At 46.2% G+C, this 25,103-nt stretch overlaps 1 protein-coding gene and 1 long non-coding RNA gene across 2 annotated transcripts in view; one reads left to right on the top strand and one right to left on the bottom strand.

Annotated features, from left to right (window-relative positions):
- Nucleotides 1-1,938: 1,938 nt before the first annotated feature.
- LOC144103979 (uncharacterized) overlaps nt 1,939-25,103 on the top strand; it is a 39,908-nt gene continuing 16,743 nt past the window's right edge. The window contains exons 1-2 of the long non-coding RNA XR_013308396.1: nt 1,939-1,984; nt 3,900-3,968. This is a non-coding gene — a long non-coding RNA (uncharacterized LOC144103979). The remainder of the gene's footprint in view (nt 1,985-3,899; nt 3,969-25,103) is intronic.
- LOC144105303 (uncharacterized) lies at nt 4,535-15,595 on the bottom strand. The gene is made up of 5 exons (XM_077638442.1): nt 15,285-15,595; nt 14,427-14,520; nt 13,819-13,894; nt 9,294-9,423; nt 4,535-4,882 (listed from the first exon to the last, which is right to left on the bottom strand). Exons 1-5 carry the CDS (start codon nt 15,298-15,300, stop codon nt 4,764-4,766), a joined length of 435 nt encoding a protein of 144 aa, XP_077494568.1. The 5' UTR covers nt 15,301-15,595; the 3' UTR covers nt 4,535-4,763.

Raw genomic sequence — 25,103 nt, 5'->3', positions numbered from 1 at the left:
GAGTATAGATAGCGGAGCGAAAGTATGGATCGTAGACGGCGCTGCAAGTCTGAATGCGGGGTTTTTCTAGTTGATGCCACAGGTGGCGCTGTGATCTCAGGGTGGTAGCAGACTCCACGAAATCTGCAAACGTGATGAGTAAGAGCTAACGTTCTTAAAATGTAAAAGCAGATATCTCTTACACTCACTGTCGCCGAGCTTGACGACTGATGCAGCATACGTCAGTGCAGTGAATTCTTTCTTGCTAAAACAGTAGGAACCTTTAAGCGTCACTGTAATCGTGATAGGCTCCAGATGTATTCATCCAGAATAAATATCGCCCTTGTGATATAAACGGAATATTCATGGTGTAGTTTAAGCAGTTTTTGTTCGAAACGAAATAAAACAGTTGGTGCCAGACGCGGCAACTGCTTTGTTCTATCCGAACAACTTGATGTGCAAAAGAAGACGGGAGATGAAACACAGACAGGAGCGAGAGCAAGGAAGGATGGTGGCTGAGAACATAGGTATATTCAACTATGCATATTCCACGTGCATTCACAATAATAAGAAAAATACAAAATAAAAATAACAGATAGTAGAAATTTCATGATGTGAGAGAGGATTGCAAGTTCCATTAGCTTTGACCAAACACTAATAATAGATATCAGACGGTAACTACGACGAGAAGATTGCACCGTTAGCGACGTGCACGGCTCGTGTTATTCTGGACATTCTCTACGCAAATGAATTCATCATATGCCAACCTGTTCTTATGACATAATCTGGGTTGGGACTTATTGTCGCGCCATAACTCAGGTATCGATTGTGCTCGTGCTGAAATAGACCTATTTGCCCTCAGTGACGCCTCGTCTGCCGCTGCCCATTCCGCTGATCCTCCCAAAGCCGTCGTTGCCGAAGACATTGACCTGCCTGCGTTCTCTTCTTTTCTTGTGTCCATCACTTGTTGCTTGGTTCGTGTTGGGAACGTGTTTTCTGCACCATCGCTGATATTTCTCCACCGTAGCTGCCTAGTAGTACTTTATGGTATACTCGCACTATAACTCGCACTCGAACTATGTTGTTCGTGACCAATCCCTTTGTAAACCCGTCGGCCGTGCGTTGCAATGAACACCGCTGCACTGTCCAGCTCATTGATTCCATTCTCTATCAAGAAAAGAATGACGATCCGGCGTCCTTCGACGTACGCACATGCATTCAACCCGCCAATTCCTGCATCGACACTTCGCCTACAGATAATTTCCTTTGCTCCGTCGGCGCCAGTTTTCCTGCGCCTCAACGTACTCAACTTCTTGCGCTGCTTGATCAGTTTCGTCCCATTTTCGATTCACACCAAACCGCTTTGAGCCAGTCGTTGACTGTCGCCCACACATCGACACCGGTGGCCACGCGGGGACATCAGCGTAGCCGCACTGCCATCGCGCAGAGCGAGAGCCTGCTCAGCCTGACGAAGCAAGGAATGTGTTTCTTCTCTGGTGCCATTGACCTAAGCGCTGACCTAAACCGGTGTTACAACACATATCTATATGTGTACACAACTGGGCAGGTCGTTCACAACAGGGTGACAGGTGGCTAGTTGCCCACCACCCGGTGGGCAGGTGGACAGCTTGCCATAAAGCAGGCTTCAAATAAACGCACAAGCATAGCTTTGGTCTGACGGACCTCGCTTCAAGGTCGCAAAGTTAAGTTTACAGGCGGCAAAGGGCACCTGCCCGTTGGGCTGCCTTGCCTATCGCAAACATTGCAGGGCTGTAGTTTGCTTCCTCATTGATAACGGGCTGTTCGCCTTGCACCTGAGTAGCGCAAGAGTGTTTTCACTCATTGTGCAAGCGGGAACTCGACAATAAAGCGTCTATCAGTGACCTCGTTCCAGGTAGGACGCACTTCCTTTTTTTCTACGGCTGATAACGCATGCTACCACCTGCCTACGCTACACTCCTCAGCTGCATTTCCTTTTTGCAGCACATCGCCTGCTGATGACATGGTTATGTTTGCTTCGTTACGAAATTTCTCATGTAGTCTCTAAGCAGTTCTCATGTAGCAGATTATCTTTGCTGTCGCCCTGTTCATGACGCCATTTGTAAAAAAGGAAGTTTAAGGTAAAAGTTTGGCGCCGTTGTTTACTGCTTTCTAACAGCGCTGTTGTTTTCATCAGCATTGATGTGCAAATTATTGTTTGTTTTGATTCAACGCGCCTTCTTGCGATTCCATGCGAATATATTTTTATTAACTTTCGCACTATTGTTGCCATGGCATGTTTATCGCGTTCTTCTTGCTTTTAGAGAATACCAGTCCACTCGTGCGCAGAATAGGAGACGTTTTGCACAGCTAATTGCAGAAAATAGTGCTGCAGCATTTGACTTGCGTGGTTTAGCGCTTTTTTGTATTTTTTGAAAACTTGGAGTGGGGACGGGCAATTTGAAAGTGTTCTTTGAAAAGAATGCCCACTTTGCTCAAACGATTATTCCTCTGGGGAGAACGTATACCTCAAAGCAGTGTTTTAGAGAGAGAGCGAGAAAACCTTTATTAAGAAAATAGAGAGGATGAGTCGGCACCGTTGGTGAATGCCGACATCTTGGTCCGCGTCCGTAGTCTGGGATGCCGCAAGATCTCGGCGCCTCGCAAGCTCGGCGTGTGAGGGCAGCTTGTGCCGTCGCGCTCGAGCACTCGAGGAGGAAGGTCCCCCAAGCCTCTTTAGTGGGGGCGGGGTGGGGAGGGAAGTTGGTACTGTGTTGACAGGGCCGCACCATCTGGGATATAGAGCAGAGTTTGTCACAGTGTGGGCACAAATGATTCACTTTCGGGTCGTAGCTAGCAGCCATGGCGGGACACCAGTAGGTAGCTGTTCGTCTGTAGCTATCGCAGAATGCGTTCGTCTGCCTTCGACAGACCCTTTGCCGATGGAGGGAACTGGCGATGTCTGTCTTTGTAATGGTCGGCGATTTCTCGAAACCGCAGAGTTTCAGGACTTTGCGAGTAATAACGTCCAACTGCTTTACGTTAGTGGCTTGTGGAGTGTATGTCACAGGCTTCTATTACGTGTTTATGTATGCCGGCAATCCTTAAGGTGTGGTCAGTAGCGCTGTTTCACCAGAAAAAGTTGTAAAATTATTCTTGCCCGCTTGGCGCATGAATAAGCGGACGTTTTACTGCTTTGGTTTCGCTAAAGATAACCCTGCAATCTCCCGTAGAACCATCATTATGTTGCACTTTCCTCCGCTCTCGCTATGGCCCCCCAAGCGCATGGTCTAGCAGCTCTCTCACTTATTCTAAAATTCTTTTCTTTCCCTCCACTGAAAATTAGGAGGCAGATTTCTCTATCTTCATTTTGCTACCTGCCACGGCAGGCACGCTGTAGTTGAAAGAAATCTAATTGATTTTTTGATCCCCATCATCACAGCCTTACTGCGTGCACTGCAGGGCAAAGGCCTGTCCCGTGTCTTTCCGATCAACCCTGTCGCAGTCAAATGGCGGCTACCGTATCCCAGCCGACATCTTAATCTCATCCGCCCACTTAACCTTCTGCCGTCCCCTGGTACGGTTGCCTTCTCTTGGAATTCACTCCGTTACCCTTAAAGACCATCGGTTATTTTACCTTCCCTTTACATGCCTTGCCCTAGCCAATTTAATCATCTTGATTTCGGCTACGATGTCATTTACACGCGTTTGTTCCGTGACAATCTTTGCCCTTCTCATGTCTCTTAGCGTTATGTTTCTTTCCAATGCTCACTGCATTATCGTTGAGTTGACCCGTCATTAGCCTCGGCGTTTCTTCCCCATAAGTGAATGGCGACAAGTTATGGATGTTGTATATATTTCTCTTTAGGGATATTGGCAAAATATCATTCATTATCTTAGAGAACCTGCCGTATGAGCTTAACGCATTCTTATTATTACAGATTCTTCACTCTCGTGATCTGGACCGAAGGTCACTACCTGCCGCCACTTCCAGAACATCGCTACCAATTGTAAACTGTGGTTTCCTTCCAAGATTCTTCAACAATATTTTCGTTTTCTGCATAATAATTTTAGACTCATTGTTGTGCTGTGCCTGTCTCCCATTCCCTAAGTTACTTAGCAAGGCAGTGTCCTCAGCAAATCCGAGGTTAGTAAGGTGGTCTTCATTAACTCTTATACAGAATGGTTCCCAATACAGGCCTCGGAATGCCCCCTGCAGACAGGCAGTGAAATGCACTGGCGAGATCGCGTTTCTCTGAATGACACGCTTCGAGATTGAAATATTACTTTTGACTTTATGGTGCACTATGGTAGCCACACAGTCCCCAGTCCAAACGCACTACAGGATTCTAAGACAAAAAATTTCTGTAGTCTGTAGTCTTGTCGTATTTTGGGCATGTCTTGTGTAGTCTGTCTTGTCTTCTGTAGTCTGTCTTGTCTTTTGTAGTCCTGTCTTCTGTAGTCTGTCTTGTCTTTTATAGTCTGTCTTTTGTAGTTTGTCCTCTCTTTTGTAGTCTGTCTTGACTTCTGTAGTCTGTCTTGTCTTCTGGAGTCTGTCTTGTCCTCTGTAGTCTGTCTTGTCTTCTGTAGTTTGCCTTGTCTTCTGTAGTGTGTCTTGTGTAGTGCTCGTACACTGTGTAACAGTCGTTACTGTCACCTGTCAATTAACACAGGATTTGTGTTCTGGAGTACGCTATGCACAAAAATGCACAGCTTGTTAATGGTCGCCTGTCAACACAAGCTTTGTGCATTCCAGAGTAATTCGTGCACAAAACCACTAGAATTGAAATGAAAATGATCAATATTTATTTACTGTTTCGTGCTTTTTTTTTCGAGCTTGCTGATGCATGCTGTCCAGCGTTGTTCTGGCCGCAGGTTCCTAGATACATCGCCCATGAGCCAAGAAAAATGGCTTTTGTCTTGGCTGAAAAAAACAAAAAATAGTGATCACCGCTGCTACCTGCGCAAAAAAAATGTGAAAGCGTTGACGCCTCCTCGACACTGGTCGCCTTTCAAATTTGGCGCCATGGTTGTTTTCTCGTTGACTTGATTGGTTATCAATTAACTCTTATTTTACCCTCACTTCATCCCAGCAACGATTTCGAGTTTTCAAATTTTCCTCCATGGATCGTTCCTGCCCACTGACTGAATACTTGCCCAGTCTAATCACGCATTCATTGCCTTTCGCTTCTCAATAATTACCTAATTGCCTCTAATTTATCATTCTTTTTCCTATCTCCTAGTTAAGTATAGGAAACTTATCACTGGTCACGTGATTGCTCATTTCGAGTTTTCAAACTTGGCGCCAAGCTTTGGCTTTGTCCATACTTCCAGTTTTTCAAACTTGGCACTACGCTGTAGCTCCTACTTTCAGCGTTTTCAAATTTTGCGGCACTTTTTCTCTGGCCCAGCAACTTTTTGGACATTTTTGGCTGCAAATAATTATCCAATTATGAAATTTTCTTTTCGAGCAGCATCCTCACATCATCCTCTGCCAATTACACAACCAATCATATGACGCTATCTCTTCTGAGTTGCCCACAACTGCTGCGGACACGATCCCCGGCAACATAGCCTAGTAAACTCACTTTATTCAAAATGTTGTAATACTGAACAAGGCTTATGACTGGCCGAGTTGGTACTGACTCACCTTAAAACCAGCCAGAACACACAAGAAGACATGAGCTCAAGAGGCAGGACTAACAAAAATTTAATTGAAGATTTTGATTATTTGATTTGTGAGGGTTTAACGTCCCAAAGCGACTCGGGCTATAAGGGACGCCGTAGTGGATGGCTCCAGAAATTTCGACCACCTGGGGTTCTTTAGCGTGCACTGACAACGCACAGTACACGGGCCTCTAAAATTTCACCTCCATTGAAATTTGACTGGTGCGGCCAGGATCGAACCTGCGTCTTTTGGGACAGCAGCCGAGCGCCATAACCACTGAGCCACTGCGGCGGCATCATTGAAGGAAAGCCGCAAAAGAAGACCCGAGAAGAGATACAAGCACACAATAACCCAAAGCAGTGAAAGGGCGAAGTGCAATCAAAGGTCACTGGCATACTAATGAATCATCTAAAAAAGCAAATTCCTTACAGTGAAGGTTTTCCGATGGCTTAGCCACACGTGTCCTTAGCCTTACCGATGTAGTAAGCCTCAACTATCTACCGACAGATTTATCCCTTCCATAAACCACTGATGTGTCGTGGAAATTAGGCATGCAAAGAGACAGGTCATCCTCAGATTTGCATTCACAAGATTTAGCGTGAAGTGCCAGATTAGAATTTGCCTTCCCCCTATAGAGTGAAAGTGCTCAGTCAGGTGCAAATTCAGATATCTGCCAGTCTGCCCATATTAGTTGCAGCCATAAGGCAGTGGAATGCAATATACTCCATTACTTTGCAAGTGGTGAACCTTTTTTGGTGACACTGTCCATTGTGGACAAGTACCCAGTTTTATCAAGCCTTTTTTATGGCGGCGCAAAGGCCTCCTGTCTTGCACTTCGCTGTTAAGACAACAGCAGCATTACGCTTTCCCGCGACTTTCTTGAGACTGTGAAATACTGTGGAGGTAAGGTGTATCAGCATCGGAGTATCTGCTCCTTACCCTCGAGCGAGTGAAAACATACTATGACAGGTTGTTGAGATGGGCAAGTGGGAACCCAGCTGCTTGGAAACCTGCTACAAGAATGCGTCCTCAGCAGTGATGGCATGACTTATCTAAAGCTGATGTCATGCACACGATTGCACACCCATCAAGTGTTTCCATCTTTACTGACCTTAACCAGTGACAAATTCACCTCTTCACCATCCTTCCCCAACGAGTGGTCCGACTCGTAGCTAAAAAGAGCCTTCCCCGATCTTTAGCTGTAGCCCCGACAAACATATTCGTCCACAAAGTGCAAGTCTGCATCAAGAAACTGCTAACGGTTCTGCTTAGACAATTCTGATGTAAAAGACAGGCCTTGACCGCATGCCTTAAGGACTCCTAAAACATCTTGTGCCAACTTATCTGAGCCTTCTATGTCCAGAAAAATTAGTCATGAACATAACAAAATGCTACTATGCCAAGGTCTTCCAAACAGGCCTCCAATGCCTTATCGACTTTAGACAAAAAAATGTTGCTGAGCAAAGGTACGACCTGCGTGTAAATACCGCCCTGCCAACTGACAAATACGGATTTGCAGTAAAAGGACAACAGCCCCAAGAAGCCAGCAACCGAAATCACGCAATCATCTGTAAAAGCATGTTCATTGTTCACCCTGATGCAGTTTGCACATGCCTCAGAGGTCTATCATGTGACAATGAATAGTGCAGGCCCTCCATGTCGATGCTCACTGCAGAGCACCTGCCCAGGTTGCTGTCCACAAGAAACTAGAACTCCACAGAACTCCACTTTTGTGAGTTGGCAAGGCGGTATTTGCATCAGAAATCAGGCATATGCAGAGGGTCCCAGGTCGCACCGTTCCTCCGCGACATTCTTCTGTCCAGAGTCGATACCGCATCAAAGCCCTGCTTGGAAGGCATCGGCATTGTAGCATTTCATTGTGTTGATAGCTACCTAATTTTTTTGCACAAGGAGGGCTCAGATAAGTTGGCACAAGACGTTTTAGAAATCTTTAGGCATGTGGTCAAAGCCTATCTTTTACGTCTGAATTTCACTAAGCATAACCGTTTGTAGCTTCTTGACTTAGACCAGCGCTTTGCGGACGACCACATATGTTGGCGCCAAAGCCCAAGATCAGGAAGCCTCTTAACTACGAGTTGAACCACTCGAGGCTGGTGAAGGACAGGTTGGCAATCACATGCATCACGACCGCTTTATGAAAGTCATGCCATCACAGTGCTTAGAATGCATTCTCGGAGCAGGTTTCCAAGCCAATGGCACCTGGGTTCCCACTTGCCCATCTTGCGCACCTGTCAGAGTGTGCTTTTACTCTCTCGAGGGAACGGAACACCGTTCACATGATGCTGACGTAGTTGAGCAGCACAAAAAGACGGGCTCTATACCTTACATCCACGCTATTTCGAACCATTTCAAGAAAGTTGCACCAAAGTATGATGTTGTTGTTGTCTTGACCGCTAAAAGTAAGGTAGGAGCCCTTTGCTTCTTCGTTCAAACTAGGCTTGATACAACTACGGGTAATCGTCCGCTATGCACAGTGGCAGATAAAAAATGTTCACCACTTGCAAAAGTAAAGATTTTTTTGCATTCCACTGCCTCGTAGCTGAAACTACTATGGGCAGACAAGCAGATATCTGAATGTGCGCCTGGCTGAGAACACTTTCACTGTATAGAGAGGAAGGCGAATTTTCACCTGACACTGCACGTTCAAACTCGTGAATGCAATCGGAGGACGACCTTTCTCTTTGCACGCCTGATTTCTGCGGCACATCAGTGGTTTTGGGAAGTGATAAATCTGTCCTGACATAGTTGAGGCTTACTACATCAGTAAGGCTAAAAACAAGTGCCTGGCTAAACCGTCGGTGAACCTTCACTGTAAGGAATTAGTTCTTTAGATGGTTTACTAGTACATCAGTGCCTTTCGGTTATTTTTTGCCCTCTCACTGCTTTGGGGTCTTGCATGCTTGAATCTCTTTGCAGGTCTTCTTTTGCCACTTTCCTTCAATAAAATTTCAGTTGTTAGACCAGCCTCATCTTGTGCTCATCTCTTCTCCTGTTTTGTGTCTTCCGGCTGGTTTTAAGATGTAATACTGAAGGCCGAATGAAAGCCATTTTAGAGTCAAGTGCACTTATAATGGCCACAGCTATAATGAATGTTCATTTATTACAAAAATAGTGCTTACTTCATTAATTTATGCATGAAGTATATGACACTGCATCAAAATAAAAAAAAGGACTAAGCCTCTAACCCTCATGGCCAAACTGCAGTTACAGCAAATGAAAGGACACCGTAAACATGCCCCACATGCAAAAGCTTGCACTACAGGCCAATGCAGAAATAAGGTCAAATTACTTCCCAAACTGCATGACACTGCCACGCAAAGTAAAGATTGTGACAGGCAATAAAGGAGCAACAAAAAAGCAAACTGTAGGCAGCAGCCAATTTAATGCAGACAAGCTACAAGGTCAGGCCAACATAGATGTGGAAGAAATTTGAAAAAAAAAGCCAAAACAAGCACATAATTTTTAAGGTTCTCACAGCCCTTTAAATGGCAAATACTTTTCTGAAAAAACATAACAGAAGCGGAAATTTTTTTTCGGAAATCAATTTTTTTCATGAACATCATTATTCTTGAAGCATGGGCGGGCATAGAGTAGTCAGATTAGTGCATGCGTTCCTAAGCAATGCCATGCCAAAAACTGTACTTACAGAAAAAGCTTGCCTTACTGAGTGAATACCACTGACCATCCACTAATTTCCCAGCCTGCTCCAGGTCCCTGGCAAAAATCACATGCAACTTTGTGGCTTGCACAACTTCCATGTGACTCTTGGTCTTTAGCTGGAAAAAAATTGAGGGATCAGTGAGATATAAAATTTTACATGCATTGCTTTGTTTCAATGACCAACTAAGAAAGAAACAGCGGTTTCTGTGAGCGCAACTATTTTTTCACACAAGCTTTCTACAGTAAACCACGTTTATCGCGACCTAATTCACACTGACTTGCTGCACGGTCCCAGCACTACTGTGTATAGCTCTATGGCTTCAAATGCTTTGTTAGCTCTGAGCCCTTGGGCTTGCACTTGTTAATGCAGAAAACCTCGGGAAGGCCAACCAGAGCTTCGAGCTTTAAGCCATAGGTATTCAGAAGCTCAGTGGTCTGTGGGAGAACTTTTGGCTTGGTGACACAGTAGCAAATGCTGCTCCAGCTACTTTCACTCCATTGCAAAAAACTCGCACAGCAGAGACCTGTCCTCCATTTTGCATTGCAGAAACAATCACTGAAATTCAAAGCACGCATACTAAATGCACACCTACCTTCCAACACAGCTTCATAATAATAGGTATAATTATTGGAATGAAATACCAGTCAGTACATGTAGTTTTCAGTTTATCCAAAAATTATAAGCAACCGACAAACAATAAACATTAAAAGAGAAATAAAATAACCAGAATTGTTTAAAAAATCTGTCAGAAGAATTATGTGACATCCACTACACTCCAGAAGAGCAAGGTTCCGGGCTAGTTGGTACTACATTTAAGGGAGGAAACAGCGCAATGAAACACGGACACACGAAGAACGGACACACACGAGCACTGACTCACAACTGAAATTTATTTTGAAGAAAAGATGCTTAAATAGGAGACATGCGAGGGTGCTTAACAGGGCTGCTGCAGCGATAACCGCCAATCAGTGTGGTCGCGTCACAAAATTTCAAAAACAGCAACGAAAGAAGTAAGTGATAAAAAACGGTGTAAAGGGCCGCAAAAAGGTGGTCAGGTGACAGTAACAATAACAAGACCAATGGGGGGGGGAGCATTAAAACCATGAGGGACACAGATGTGAAAATACAGGTGAAACATAAAAATGAAAGACGTACAAGCTTTAAAAGCGTGCCCAAAAAGGGGGGGGAGATAAAAGCGTTAAAATCATGAGACGCAGCGAAGGATAAAACAAGATAAAGGCACTACCAACAAGGGATCACGGAATCATTAGGCTATAGGTTGCACAAGAAAACTTAAGTGTTCATCAGGCCACCCAGAAAATTTAGCTCTTTTTCCGACAAGGAGAGGGATGCAGTGCTCACGCATTGTTCACCAGCTTGATGAATTTGGAGGGCTTCTAGGATTTCCCTCGTCAACCTATCTCGTCCTCGGCCGATAGTGGTGCAGCGATTAAAGTCAGGGGTGCAGATTCTTTCAGTGTCGTCTTCTGTGATTTTGCACTTCTTACAGTGCTTAGCCAGGTGCCCAGAAATTGCTATACTATTTACGTTGTTTTGATGTTCTTGTAGGCGGATATTGATGCACCTTCCCGTTTGACCGATGTACCTCTTCCCGCATGACACTGGGATGGAGTAAATTATTTCTAAATCACAGGGGACATGTTGATCAGAGTGTGCCACCCTACACCCTCGGGTTTCCGGCGGGTTATTCACTTTGGAACAGAGGGCGGAAAGCTTGTTGGGAGCCGTGAAGACGACATCCACGCCGGCGCGCTGTGCGACTTTCTTTAGACGATGGCCGATGGTGTGGAGGTAGGGCATTGCCACAAAATTTCTGCGTTTATCGTTTGAAGCAGCAGGTCCGAGGTGTGGCCGGGGCTTCTTGATCATGGAGCCGGCTACTGATACAAGCAGATGCAAAGGGTAGCCTGCCGACAGCAGGCTACCCTTTGCATCTGCTTGTATCAGTAGACAGCAGGCTACCCTTTGCATCTGCTTGTATCAGTAGCCGGCTCCATGATCAAGAAGCCCCGGCCACACCTCGGACCTGTTGCTTCAAACGATAAACGCAGAAATTTTGTGGCAATGCCCTACCTCCACACCATCGGCCATCGTCTAAAGAAAGTCGCACAGCGCGCCGGCGTGGATGTCGTCTTCACGGCTCCCAACAAGCTTTCCGCCCTCTGTTCCAAAGTGAATAACCCGCCGGAAACCCGAGGGTGTAGGGTGGCACACTCTGATCAACATGTCCCCTGTGATTTAGAAATAATTTACTCCATCCCAGTGTCATGCGGGAAGAGGTACATCGGTCAAACGGGAAGGTGCATCAATATCCGCCTACAAGAACATCAAAACAACGTAAATAGTATAGCAATTTCTGGGCACCTGGCTAAGAACTGTAAGAAGTGCAAAATCACAGAAGACGACACTGAAAGAATCTGCACCCCTGACTTTAATCGCTGCACCACTATCGGCCGAGGACGAGATAGGTTGACGAGGGAAATCCTAGAAGCCCTCCAAATTCATCAAGCTGGTGAACAATGCGTGAGCACTGCATCCCTCTCCTTGTCGGAAAAAGAGCTAAATTTTCTGGGTGGCCTGATGAACACTTAAGTTTTCTTGTGCAACCTATAGCCTAATGATTCTGTGATCCCTTGTTGGTAGTGCCTTTATCTTGTTTTATCCTTCGCTGCGTCTTAAGATTTTAACGCTTTTATCTCCCCCCCTCCCCCTTTTTGGGCACGCTTTTAAAGCTTGTACGTCTTTCATTTTTATGTTTCACCTGTATTTTCACATCTGTGTCCCTTATGGTTTTAATGCTCCCCCCCCCCATTGGTCTTGTTATTGTTACTGTCACCTGACCACCTTTTTGCGGCCCTTTACACCGTTTTTTATCACTTACTTCTTTCGTTGCTGTTTTTGAAATTTTGTGATGCGACCACACTGATTGGCGGTTATCGCTGCAGCAGCCCTGTTAAGCACCCTCGCATGTCTCCTATTTAAGCATCTTTTCTTCAAAATAAATTTCAGTTGTGAGTCAGCGCTCGTGTGTGTCCGTTCTTCGTGTGTCCGTGTTTCATTGCGCTGTTTCCTCCCTTAAACTACACTCCAGCAGTTCTTTGCCTTTGTGCACCTTCAAACCACACTTTCTTACAGGCACATTTGCACAGAAATTGGGTTGAACCTGATCTTTAAGAATCTTTTTTGATGCAACAGTAGGGAGAAACCAGGTTTTACCCAGAAACGAAGTGCCCTACACATTGCATCACAAGCCTAGATGGTGCACTTGAGTCACCTCTTATGCTTATGCAAGAAACAGGAACAGAGATCTCTTGACTAAATCAAAAAAAGAGGAAGTGCAATGCATGTGTAATGCAGAGAAGATATAAGCAATACCACACTAAAACACTGGGAGGATTCCAAGAATAGGTGAATGCATGAATGGGTGGCAATCAGATGGCTAAATGAGATTAGGAAATTTGAGGAAAATGGGTGGTAGCATGTGGCACAGGACACAGTTACCTAAAATGAACTAGAGAACCATTGTTTTGCGCTAATTTTAACAGCACATTCACATGACAGACAAAATCACTAACTCCAGGAACAGACTGAGCATCATGCAACTCAATGTCAATCACCATTGCAAATGGCACCAGCACCGCAGACTGCACATGAGGAAAATTAGACATATTTTTGCTCTCAACTTTGAGCAGCAGTCAGCTGCGCTTTTAGGAGCAAAGCTCTAAAGTACGGCAACATTGGCACTTTGTTTTACTGACATGAGGGTGCTTGTGAACGTGCAAGTCCCATGTTTGTTTTGCACCAAATGTGTTAATTGCGAGGTATGTTTAACTAAAGAGGGACATGTAACATGGGCATCAGCTCTTCATTACTTCCCTTCTATATCCCTCTCTTATATCACGGTTCAAGTGTCCACCAAAATGTGAGACAGTTACTGTTACATTTCCTTGAATTTTCCTTCAACTAATTTTAAATTTTTAAAGTATAAAGCTTTAAGAAGGTAGAGGTACAAACTGTGCAGTATAACCATATGCTATGGCAATAAACCAGCAATAAATCTGTGCTGACAGCAGCTTGCCCAGTGCATTGAAAGGATGCTATATCATACAAGGATTGGTGTCATCGTGCAATGTTACATTACTGACTGACAATTTGGTCTCTGTATCAGAAATACTGGTAAACCATCATTGTAGAGCACAATGTTTTTAAAGGGATAAATGAACATATAGGTCCTTTTCGAGGACACATATGCATACCAGGCAACAGGTGTGCAATGTCAAAGCACGTTTATGTTAACAGCAGCTGCGTCAAGAGCTACATCAGCGACTATATTTTGTACAAGTCTACAGTTCCGGTAATTATAAGCTGAGGCACTGCTGTGAAGTGCATGTAGAGTTTCATGCATTTCTAAACCTAGCTGCAAGCCTATATTGAAAATATTTTTCTAAATAGGCAGCTAAGATATGCATCACTGAAAAAGAATAACTACCATGAACGGATCAGGAGGGATGACACAGCCGAAGGCAGGAAGCACGCATGGCCCAATAGATGCTGGCCGCTGGCAACTGCAAATAAATACATCAAGAGCAACAGCTGTCAGTGGCTGTAGCCATGTCATGAATGACAAGAGAGGAAATCATCTACTGCTTTAAAAACTAAACTTAGACGTAATGTAAGTAAATAAAAACCAATGAGCTAGCCCATGACAAAACAAATGAACAGATTTTATGTAATGCACCCATATACATTCTTTGAGAAGAGTCACAATGACTGTTATAACCACACTGAAAGATGAGCTGGCTGAAATACCACACACCAATTTGAATATAGGATGTGCAGGTTTTCATTAATTCCTATCATGATGCCTTGCACCAATGTCTAGGTATTAAATTGAAAGTTGCAACCAGTCTGCCTTGGTTAAATGAGAAGAGAGAATTGAAAAAAGCATGCCTTCACTAGCAGGAAGCTTGATACCTCACAGCACAGCTTGGCATCATAGAAAAATTGCTAGCGCATTTAACAAATCTGCATACAATTAAAAGCTGCACAAATTTGTCGACTGGCAATGCAAGTAAAGGCAAGAGAAAAAAAAAATACCAAAGAACACTCGTGAGTGCGGCGAAGGGAGGTCTGTGGGTAGGATCCCGTGCCTGGGAAGAGTTCCGAGCTCGGAGAATCGCCGGCCCCACAGCTGATGGCACGCAACCAAGAATAAATAACAAAGCGAAAATAAGTAACAAAAAAACCATCGACAATGGCGAACGACTTGAATGCGGGCCGCAAAAGCGAGGGATATAGCAAAAAGGTAGAAATCCTAAATAATTGTGCAGTTGCATCTCCGACAGCTCGCAGTGCTCAGAAGGAGAGGAAGCATCAAAGTTTACAGCTCAGGAGAAGCAAGACTGATCTAACTTTGACATAACACTGCCTCAAATCCTGTTCCACTGGGGAAGCACAGACAAGTTTACAAATGACAAGGCAATGAATATGAACTAGCCTTTCGCATGCGATAACTGTCTCAAAATTTAGTATGACGCATATTAAGGCACAAGCACTAATCCGATGAGTACTAACCCTGAGCAAAATAGTGCGGTGTCTGATCGCAGCTGGCCAAGCGCGAGCGCTCCGCCGCGCGGCACTTCTCGCTCATCGTCTTCTACGCAGTGCAAATCCATGCTTTTGCACCGAGTGTCGAAGCGCTAGCAAGCGAAAGCGTAACTCTGTTGTGATATCTGGTGCCATTTTTATTTACCACGGCACGCGAGTAATAAATGCACATACAGACAATGAGAACAACACTTGTCATGCAGGATATAGGCCCTGCTTTTTTTTGGCGCCGCATTGTAGCTGCGGCAACCGCAGGCGGACTGCCTCAACTCACATCCCTATATAGCCGCATACAAATAGCGCGTGTGAATACAGATCATTAGCAAAGAAACGCAGAGCAGGACTCACCGGCCATGCGATTCATCCAGGCTTAGTAAAACGGCGCAGGAGTCTTCGTTCCCCTAACAGATGAAAAGACGTCGCAGCACTCTTTCTTCATGGCTTACCCGTTGAAACTCGCCAATGTTGACAGGCCGAAATCCTGGTCGTTGGCTTCCAAAACACACTCCTGCTCACCTTCCTATTGAATGAGTTCTTCACACGTGTCCACCGTACAAGTATTCAAGCAGTGCCTCAAAGAGGCAAATAATACAAAACACAACGTATCGGTTGCGCTGCAATGGCGCCGACGGCTGCGCTTTCGTGTCGGTGAAAATTTGCACCCGACAAAAAAATTATTTTTAAACCATGAATACTTATATTATCTTCACAACAAAGACACTGCATTTATTTTAAATTATTTTTATATTATTTAAGAATACTAAAGCGCTTTCAGTTACTTATTCTGGTATGTGTTTTGTAGAAGCTGCGATCCTGTGATCCCCTGAAGTGACCCGGATGCCTAGCAGACGACGGAGCAGACGACGGTGTTGACAGAATGCAATTTCGTTTTATGCCAGATAAAATCACTAAGTTGCGACAAAAACAGCGAATAAAAGCGCCGTATCTCAAGCTGGCGAATATCGTGGATAAGGTGAACGCAATTGGCACGATGGAGAGTAGCTGCTATGCATTAATTTGCGCGAGCGACACTGGCACGCTCACCGGAGATCATGAAACTTAACAGCTTATCGGTGACCAGTACAAGCGGAGTGCTTTGATATCAAATGAGTTACGAAACTACGTCGATACTTGCGTCTCACTTTAGCTAATATGCAACAGCGGCTAGCACTCGCCGCATCATGATCGCGTGTAGTTTAACAAGCAAGAGCCCACTAGCGCATCGAAGCAGGCGTGTTTTCGAGTTCGTATCGTTACGATAAATACGAGTTGTTTCGGCACGTACTGGAATTGAAGTTCTCAGCCTGTGCGTCACGGACGGTGACGATGGCGTCGCGGACGATCTTAACTAAGACTCGCCGCAACGCAGCCGATAACCCAAGCATATGTGCGTTAAAGGTTGTTCACCAGTAGTGCAAACGTGGGCATCAAGTATCGCTCAGTCGCAGCGCCAGTCGCTCGCTTCTCGATTTTCCAGCCTTCCGAGTGAAGGTCGCAAGCTGTTGAGCCAATCAGTGAGCCAGCGGGAGTGAGCGAGGCGAGCTTTCGGGAACGACGCCGCCCGCGGGCGCGCCGGGCAATGAACTACGCGCTACCCCCTGGCTGCCCTAGTCGTCGCTAAGCCTAGCCGGTTTCGCATCGATGCAGCAGCTGAGCGCACTTCGAAACTGGCTAGCGCTGAGGTGCTGCTCTCGTCATCGTTTTACTGTGAACCTCGTCTCATAGTAAAACAAAGATATGCTCGGTTTCCGCGACACCTTCAGGAGCGGAGCCAGCTGAGGCCAGGAAAGCCGCGATTGAGCAGCAGCAATTAAAGGCGCCGTGGGGAGACATTTGTTTGTATTCCTGTTATCGCTTCTACCAACGACTCGATATTGGCCAACGATACTCCATCCGACGGCTTAGTATGGACTTGAACAAACATTACTGTCGCATTTTTCTGACGCTGGCGGCCGGTATTCAGGCTGGCATGCCGCGGCCGTACGTTATCATGTCGCTCAACTGTATGGCCGTGGTGCACATCAAAACCTCCAGACATCCTCCTTTTCGCTCAGATTGTCATAGCACACAGTCACACTGGGACCAGAGTAGTTTAGAGGACCGAGCGCGGGTGCACAGGAGCTAGACAGTGTCAAAGCAGGTGAAACTCTTTAAAGCGCGCGGTTGATGTCAGTCCCAAGACTTTATTCTCATTTCGACCGAGAATCAAATCGGTTCAAACTCGCCGGCCGCCGCATTTTACCTTCGGCTGCATACGCTGCTGTCTATATTTAGCGACATTTTCGTGTCACCGTCATGAAATGTTCAGTGAAGGCAATGAACGACATCGTAAAGTATTTTTTTTTGCTTTGCTATTTTATGATAAGCACCACGTCACTGCCGCTAAAAAAAATTCTCCGCCAACACTGCATCAGCGTTGGACTTAAGAGCGTTAGCTACGAGAGCTTCAAGTGTTTAGATCGGGGTCCTAGATCGGGGTGCTCAGCAAACGTGGAGAAGACAAAATACAAACATCTGAGGGCATTTCGTTTCGGAAACATTCGTTCTAAGATACAAGCAGCGTCATCTACATAAAAGATTTTGCACTACTATTGCGATTTACAGCCACCTTCGCTAAATCCGGTATGTTTGCTCCTTATATATCACTTAACGAATTTTATAAACGTGTGCATTACAACAAGATGAATGGTTTGACCGCATCCGGAACCCTCTGCGACAAACGATTAGGCCTTATGGCTGTCTGGAAGTCCCCGGAATGCACAGTTTGGGGGCGAAAAGGTCGTCGGTGCGAATCCCACACATATTTTGGGCTTCATCTAAATATTTATTTTATCCTCAGGAACATGACAAGTCAAATGACACCACTTCGATCGTTATGCTTCAAACGGGCGCCCCCAAATTTGATGCAAATGGGGGTCCCCGGGGTTCCACTTCGATAGCCGCTATACTGGCATATGTAAAACGGATCGAAGGTATCTGTGACAACTGAGGCTCTACGCGCCCGCAGTTGCTATGTGATATAGTGTGGTAACTGTCTTGGCTAATTTGACCTTCCCTGCAGACAGACGTGTCCTTGACAAACGTAAGTAGAAAGAGCTGACGCTCTTAAAACTGAAACGCGCGGAAAAATGATATCGGGATTGCCTTGAACATTTATACCGAGAACTGCGTGCATGTACACACATGCTGCCTTTGTGTAGCCGGATGGTTATGGCGAGTAATTTTCCCTGATTGACGACTAACGACATTCTTTTCCGCGACGCATAGAAGTGTCCTTGGTTTTTTCTTCGCATGTAGTAGTAGCGGTACATTATGTTACATGGCTTGAACATGTCACAGAAGCCAAGAGGACACTGACTTTCAGTAGCGCCATTCGACTTGCGCACACCGATTGGTGTGCAGGCGCTGTCGTGGCTGCAGCTACATGCCGCCACCGCAAGCGCGTGCGGATACGCAGGCACCGCTGGCTTCGTCGCTTGTGTATATAGCTTTTTGGGCTTTCAAAGCCGCATTATACTCTTGAGCATGCACTACTTTCATCACATTGTCTTGTGGGAACAAAAGGGAATTAGGTGAGTGCTCGAGCAGTGCCTCTCCTCTAAGCCAATTCTCGTTCGGTGAGAGAGCCAGGTCGCGGGAAGCGAGTTGAATACTCGATTCGCCAATGTGAATGAGCACTTCATTTCGCTCGGTGCCCGTCACCAACAGACCAGAGCACCTCGCATCCTCTTCGCGACTCGCCACAGTGAACGCGCTTTGAAGCATCTTTTGTCAATTTGATCCTATCGCTGTCACACGACCGCATGACAGTATTTCTAGAATTCTGCAGTAAAATAATTACCCTCACCAGGAATCTGTCGTATGACACATCCCACGATAGGTATCTATCGCGCGGCACAATCCACGACAGGTATCTGTCGCGTGACTCATCCCACGACAGGTATCTGTCGCGCGGCATATCCCACGACAAGCTCTTGTGTCGCGCGACAGGCCGCACGACAGGTACTTTTGTCGCGTGAAAAGAGGCGCGATAGAAGTCTGTCGCGCGACTGAACCCACGACAGGCAACTTTGCTGAGGCACGCAATCTCTGTCGCGCGGCACTAGTCCCTCTGTCGCGCGACAGTACCTGCGACAGAAACCTGTCGCGCGACAAATTCTGCGACAGGGACCTTCTTCGCACGACAAAATGCAGGAAAGATGTCTGTCGTGCGGCAGAACCCACTACAAACAACTTTGTCGCGCGAAAGAACCCACGACACGAAGCTTGTCGCACGACACATGGCACGACAAGACAGCTTGTCTTGCGACACAAAATTGTGTCGCGCGACAGATGCGCGACAAAAAATTCTGTCGTCCGTTTTGATCGGGTCGTTATAGATATCGTTGCGTATGCGAGTCGCTCGCCCAGTTAGCCGGAGAACAATTATACCGTACCCCAGCAGGAATGCCTCGCCGTCGTCTTCGCCGGGCAGCGTTTCCGTTCATGTCTACACGGTCGCCCGCCCATCTACATCATCAACCATCATTCCCTCTGCTGGCTCGCTCACCATCGTGACCAGTGTGGCCGCCTTGCATGGTGGGCTCTCCGGCTACAAGAGTGTGACTACGCAGTTGTCTACAAGAGAGCTCGCAGACACGCTAATACGGACTGTCTTTCGCACTTGCCCCTTCCTGAGACGGAGTCTAACATCAATAATTTCGACCACGTGCCGCTTCAGTGTCGCCGTTTTTTTCTGATCTCACCACATTCAAAGCGGAACAGCAGAAAGATTGAACCCCACGGCCACTCTAGGCGGAGGCTGAAGACCCCTCTCCAGTGCAAACCACTTATTTGTGCGAGATGGTCTCATATGGAAGAAAAACTATTCTTCTACATGCCAGCGCTTCCTCCTGGTAGTTCCGAAGAGCCTGTACACCTCTGCCTTGCAGGCCATGCATGACGACCCTACATCTGGACATCTTCTATCGGCACTAGCGTTCCATGGTACCCGGACACGCTTCTATTAGCCGAACATGCGTGCAACGACTGAGTGGTACGTCACCAGCTGCACGCAGTGTCAACGATACAAGCGACCTACTAACGTTGCATTCGGTGAGCTTGACCCTGTGGCACCACCCGCCGCACCGTTTGAGCAAATCGGTATAGATCTCCTGGGCCCGTATCCCAAATCTTTTCGTGGGAACCGCTGGATAGTAGTTTGCGTTGATTACCTTACTCGGTATTGTGAAACGGCAGACCTGCTCTCGTCTACAGCGTATCATGTGTTGTGTTTTATGATGCGCTCCATAGTTCTCCGCCATGGACCCCCAAAAGTTATCATCAGTGAGCGTGGTCGGTAGATCACCGCTGACGTCGTGGAGCAGCTTCTCCATTCATCGCCTTGCCACCCCCAGACGAATGGGCTGAGTGCACGAATTGAACAGTCACTAACATGCTGTCATTGTACGTTGACTGAAAGCACAAAATCTGGGAGCACGTCCTGCCGTTTATCACCTACGCGTTGAATACCGTGTGCAATGAGAGTACTGGCTTCAGCCCCTTCTTTTCAGTCTATGCTCGCCGCCCCCCCCCCTCCCCCCCCCCCCCCCGCTACACCCTGAACACCACACTACCGTTTTCTGCCGAGCCTCATGAAGATCCCTTCATCGCCAAAGAGTCATGGCGCCTTGCCCGCCTTCGTATTCGCACCTCCCAAGATCTGTCCAAAGTGCGCTACGATGCCCTCCGCCGTCACGTCAGTTACAGCCCTGGTGATTTTGTCTTGTTGTAGCGGCCGGTAAGAAGGCGGTGATTATCCGGCCCAAACGCTGCTGTGCCACTACGATGACCCTATGTTGTCATTGAGCAAGTTAGCAAGCTCAATTACCGCCTAGCGCGTTTAACGGCAAGCGTCCGTCGTTCGGCGCGAACTCAAGTGACCCACGTTGCCTGGCTGAAGCCCCGCCATTCGCGCGGTGCTTTTTAACTCACCCTGCGGGCAACGACTGCGTAGGGGGAAGCATGACGCGCATGACGAGGTGATGCGTATTCTATTTGGCCGGCCTCGCTGACTACGCAGAAGATGAGGAGAATGAGGTGAATGCGTCTCGCGCTCGGCAAGCGAACCCCAGCTTGTTTCAGTCGCCCGTCGTGGTCTGAATAAACCCCTGTTCGCAACAATATTTCTTGTGTTTTTACATAAGACACTTATGCACCTTGATTCCGCAATGCTTGCACGACTTTTGAAGTTTCAACCGAGTCAAATGCGTTCTTGCAATCTATGAAGGCTATATATAGGGACTGGTTATACTGGTTGTATAAGAAAAATGATATGTGTAACGTTAAGAGACAGCAAGAGCGCAGAGTGCGTGAGAGAACAAACTCGAGCTAATGACATCCTTGTAAAAATCAACAGGAGGAAATTGGCTTGCGTAGGGAATGCTATGCGAAAGCATGGTATGCGATGGTGCTTATGCGTAACGGAGTGGATTCCAAGTTAGGCAAGTGTGACGGGGGGGGGGGGGGGGCAGAAACTGAGGTGGGCAGAGGAGATAAAGAAGTTTGCAGGATTACAGTGGCCGGAGCATGCACAGAACAGTGTTACTTGCAGAGATTTGGGAGAGGTCTTTGCCGTGCAGTGGGCCTAGTCAAGCAGCTGATGATGCAATGGTGCAGTTTTCTCACAATCCGGTGGGAGGTTTTGATGACGCCACAAGGTGATGTGACCTTGCTGGCAACCCTACCTCCTAGGTTGCTGCTCTGAGAATTTTTCAGGAAGTTTTCGCGCATGGTCAATGACGCCGAGGACGATGCCATATATTTGGCGACACGAGTTCTTAAAAGCTATCGCGTAAAATACATTTATTGTTCCACTTAACACCTGCGACTGAAACGTTCTAGAAGATATTCTGTTAAGCCTATGAAACAAATAATATTGTTTGTTTGTGATCGAAATTTTTGGGTGGTACATCTTTAATAAAATCTTCGCGTCCTGGGACAATTTGCAACTATTGTGTCCAACCATCCAGCTCCCTACCTCTATTGCGTAGTAGAAGAACTTACGGGTAACACCACCGTTTAATCTCTATCCGCTGTGGCTGTTGGCGTCGCTAAATTCGGATATCAGTTCTCGTGCGACATCCCGTACAATCTTAAGGTTTTCTTTTTAGCGCTCACTCTGTAATGTTCGTTTTGTTCTTTTGTTCGTTCTCTATTCAAATTTAGGACAATTACAGACCTCAATATTGTCTAGAACTTATTGCTACTATCGGATGTTTGTTTCAATCGTTTGAATCTGGGCTTCAAGGAGTGTGAAAAGGCTATCGACAGTCACTTCGGCTACAAAAGCGATCATAAACTCTCGAATGCTTGGGCACACTGCTTAGAGTCTAGCTAAGACACATGGAATTTAGTGTTCGGCGGGATCTTCGCACTCTGTTTTAGGGATATTCAAAGCTGGACGTATGGAAGCCCCTAAGATGTCTATGTCTGCTCGCTTATTCAACTGATGATGATTGTCGTCTACTACAGCACTACTAGTTAATGTAGGAAGTGAAATCTCTTGTGCAAGCAACAAACCTTTCTAAACCGACAGTGTTAAGGAGCTCAGAAAATCCGGCGGCGTCGGCGTCACTGAACGAGAGCGAAATGTCGACGAAAAATCCCCAGAGAAGCAACCTGGGAGGCAGGTAGGCCGCCTAAGTTACGTAACCTTGTGGCGTCTTGAGAACCTGCCCACCGGATTGTGAGCAAACTACGCACCCTGGCAGGTTGCAGTTAAATTAATGATTGGTTGCGAGAGGTTGCCCGCGAAGAGGTTGCTTGGGTAGCACAAGCTGCAGCATTGGCAGAGACTGCCATGGCTGTTCAGTCGCGCATTGCTTAATGTTGCCCCACTGCGCCAGGAGCGGTATCAGGACTCGCAGGGGTGCAATAATGTTAAATAGAGAATGATCAATTCTGCGCATAAAGGCATTAACCCAGTAACGTTATCGCGTCATACCTGTAATGCACTTCTTAAGCGTCCCCTCCAATATTTTAATGTTTCACATTGGATAGCAGTGCTTGAGAGCCTATGGTGAAACATTCGTTACCTGTCTTCCACGTCGCTTGAAGCTTCACCGGGGCATAACGACAACCCGTGGGTTGTCGTTAACGACAACATGTTCAGCAATGATCATCTTCAGAGCATGAAAAATTTTATATGTCTTGGTGTCCCACAAGCGCTCTCTTCGTGCTCTGGACTCGTTTCGTCGAGGTTGCTTCTATGAGTTGCGTGAGCTGATTCCTTGCAGATTAAAAGATGATGTGAACTAAATGTTGTTCGGTTTCAAGTGGTCAGTCTGTTGAGCAATTTTATCTTCTGGTAAAGATCAGCCTTGTTTGTTTGCAGCTTGCGAAAGCAGCCAGTAGCTTGGCACATTTTTATACTCAATGATCTGAGTCATATTAGAATATCGTCTGCTTTCCTTAGGATCTATGTTTCAACTGCTGTCTCTCTTGGACATTTCTCAAATGGCAAAACGCTTTCAGCAAAACTCCCAAAGCGGATGCGGTAACTCGGGTGTACAGAATAGCGCCGAAGAAATGGGCCTTTCTGGAAAATGGTAACGCGTACAGTAACACTAGGAGCAGTAAAGTACTCCGGCATCTGGCCGCTGAAAAACCTGTCTGTCCGCATTTGCCGAGACGCAAGACGGTGCTAGTCGGGATGTTGGCCGAGGAAATTAGATGGGCGACTTCGCTCTAGGACCGCACTGCTACCTCCAGTTGTCATTCATTCACTCTCATTAAAGGTAAGGTATAACTTTCAACATTGTTGAAAATACCTGCTTCTGGATAAGTTTCAGGACCATTGTCAGTGAAAGTAAAAAGCACAAAATATATAGATTGACGCACTCAAGCAACAAGAGCTTGATATGAGCGGGGATGGTTGTAGAAAGCAATTTTGTTCAAGGAACCTGTTCCTACTGCTCACAAATTCCATGACTCTCATGCGCGTAGCTGAGTAGTCGGACCAAGATTCATCATCTTTCTTTGTTTCCAATTTTTTTTTGCGCTGAGCCCTCAAGTTGACTTGAAAGAAAAACTGCATGATGTAGATGAGGGCTTCGACGTCTATGCGACAGCGAACGTACTCTGCGGTAATTGTTATTGCAGACGAATTACTTAATACCTCTGAAGTGCTGAAAAGAGGTGCAACTCATTTCACTCACCGAATAGGGACGGGTAAAGCATTGAAATTGTCACCAGTTTTTACAACTCATTGCATGATATTGAACGTTCGAATTATTTACCAGCGCTGCGACAAGGGACAGGGAACAAGAAGAGACGGAAACACAAGCGCTACTAACAACTAACATTAATAATGCTACTACTGCTACTAACCCTGTTGGAGCGCTTAATATGAACCAACAAGCTCAAACTTCCATGTTTCTGATAGTGGACGCAACACTTAACAAATCAGTCGCATTTGCATTTCAGATTATTTTTTTAATGTAATGGTCGGTTTGACGGTGGTCAGTTCTTTATTGGCTTGCGGCCGCGTGAGGATTACGATCGAAAATTGTGGTGAAGCGAAAAAAATACTGCTCTTATATAATTCAAATTCAAGCTTCTTCGATATGTCAGGAATTTCAATTGACTTTCGGTTCCTTTTCACCCCAGCCGCGATAAATATTCGTACCTTTAGAGCGATAGCTGTTAGGCACCCGTCCCTTGCTTACGCGTCCCGGGATTGCGCATGATGGGCGCTTTACTATGGTAACGCAGGTATGGTTGTCATACCGCAGAATGCGTTAAGTCCTTTATTAATGCTGTGCGTCTCTTTGTGCCTCATCGTCTGGTGTCACCTTATGGCACGGCCAAGCTAGGTCGCATAAACGTACGGGTAGCTCTGTTTGGAACAGCAGCCTGCCAAAACTAAATGCCTACACAGCTACCGCTGAATCTCGCGTTACACTTCCGGAACCACCTTGTAAATTTTTCCGAAATCATTCGAACTCCAGAATCACCAAAGACAAGCGACTCCTGGGAGTCACGAAGATTTCCGATCAGTCATCATCGTGCACGTTCACCGACACCACAGCAGTTACTAGGATTGAAAAACCCAGCATTTGCAGAGATTGCATGCTGATCGCATTATGCTGAACGGGACTTTTTTGTCAATTCTACAACAGCTTAGTG

The sequence above is a fragment of the Amblyomma americanum genome, chromosome 9, assembly GCF_052857255.1.
Source record: "Amblyomma americanum isolate KBUSLIRL-KWMA chromosome 9, ASM5285725v1, whole genome shotgun sequence".
Taxonomy (NCBI): Eukaryota; Metazoa; Arthropoda; class Arachnida; order Ixodida; family Ixodidae; genus Amblyomma; species Amblyomma americanum.
Note: the sequence above shows the minus strand (reverse complement) of the source record. Positions and strands in the feature narration are given on the sequence as shown.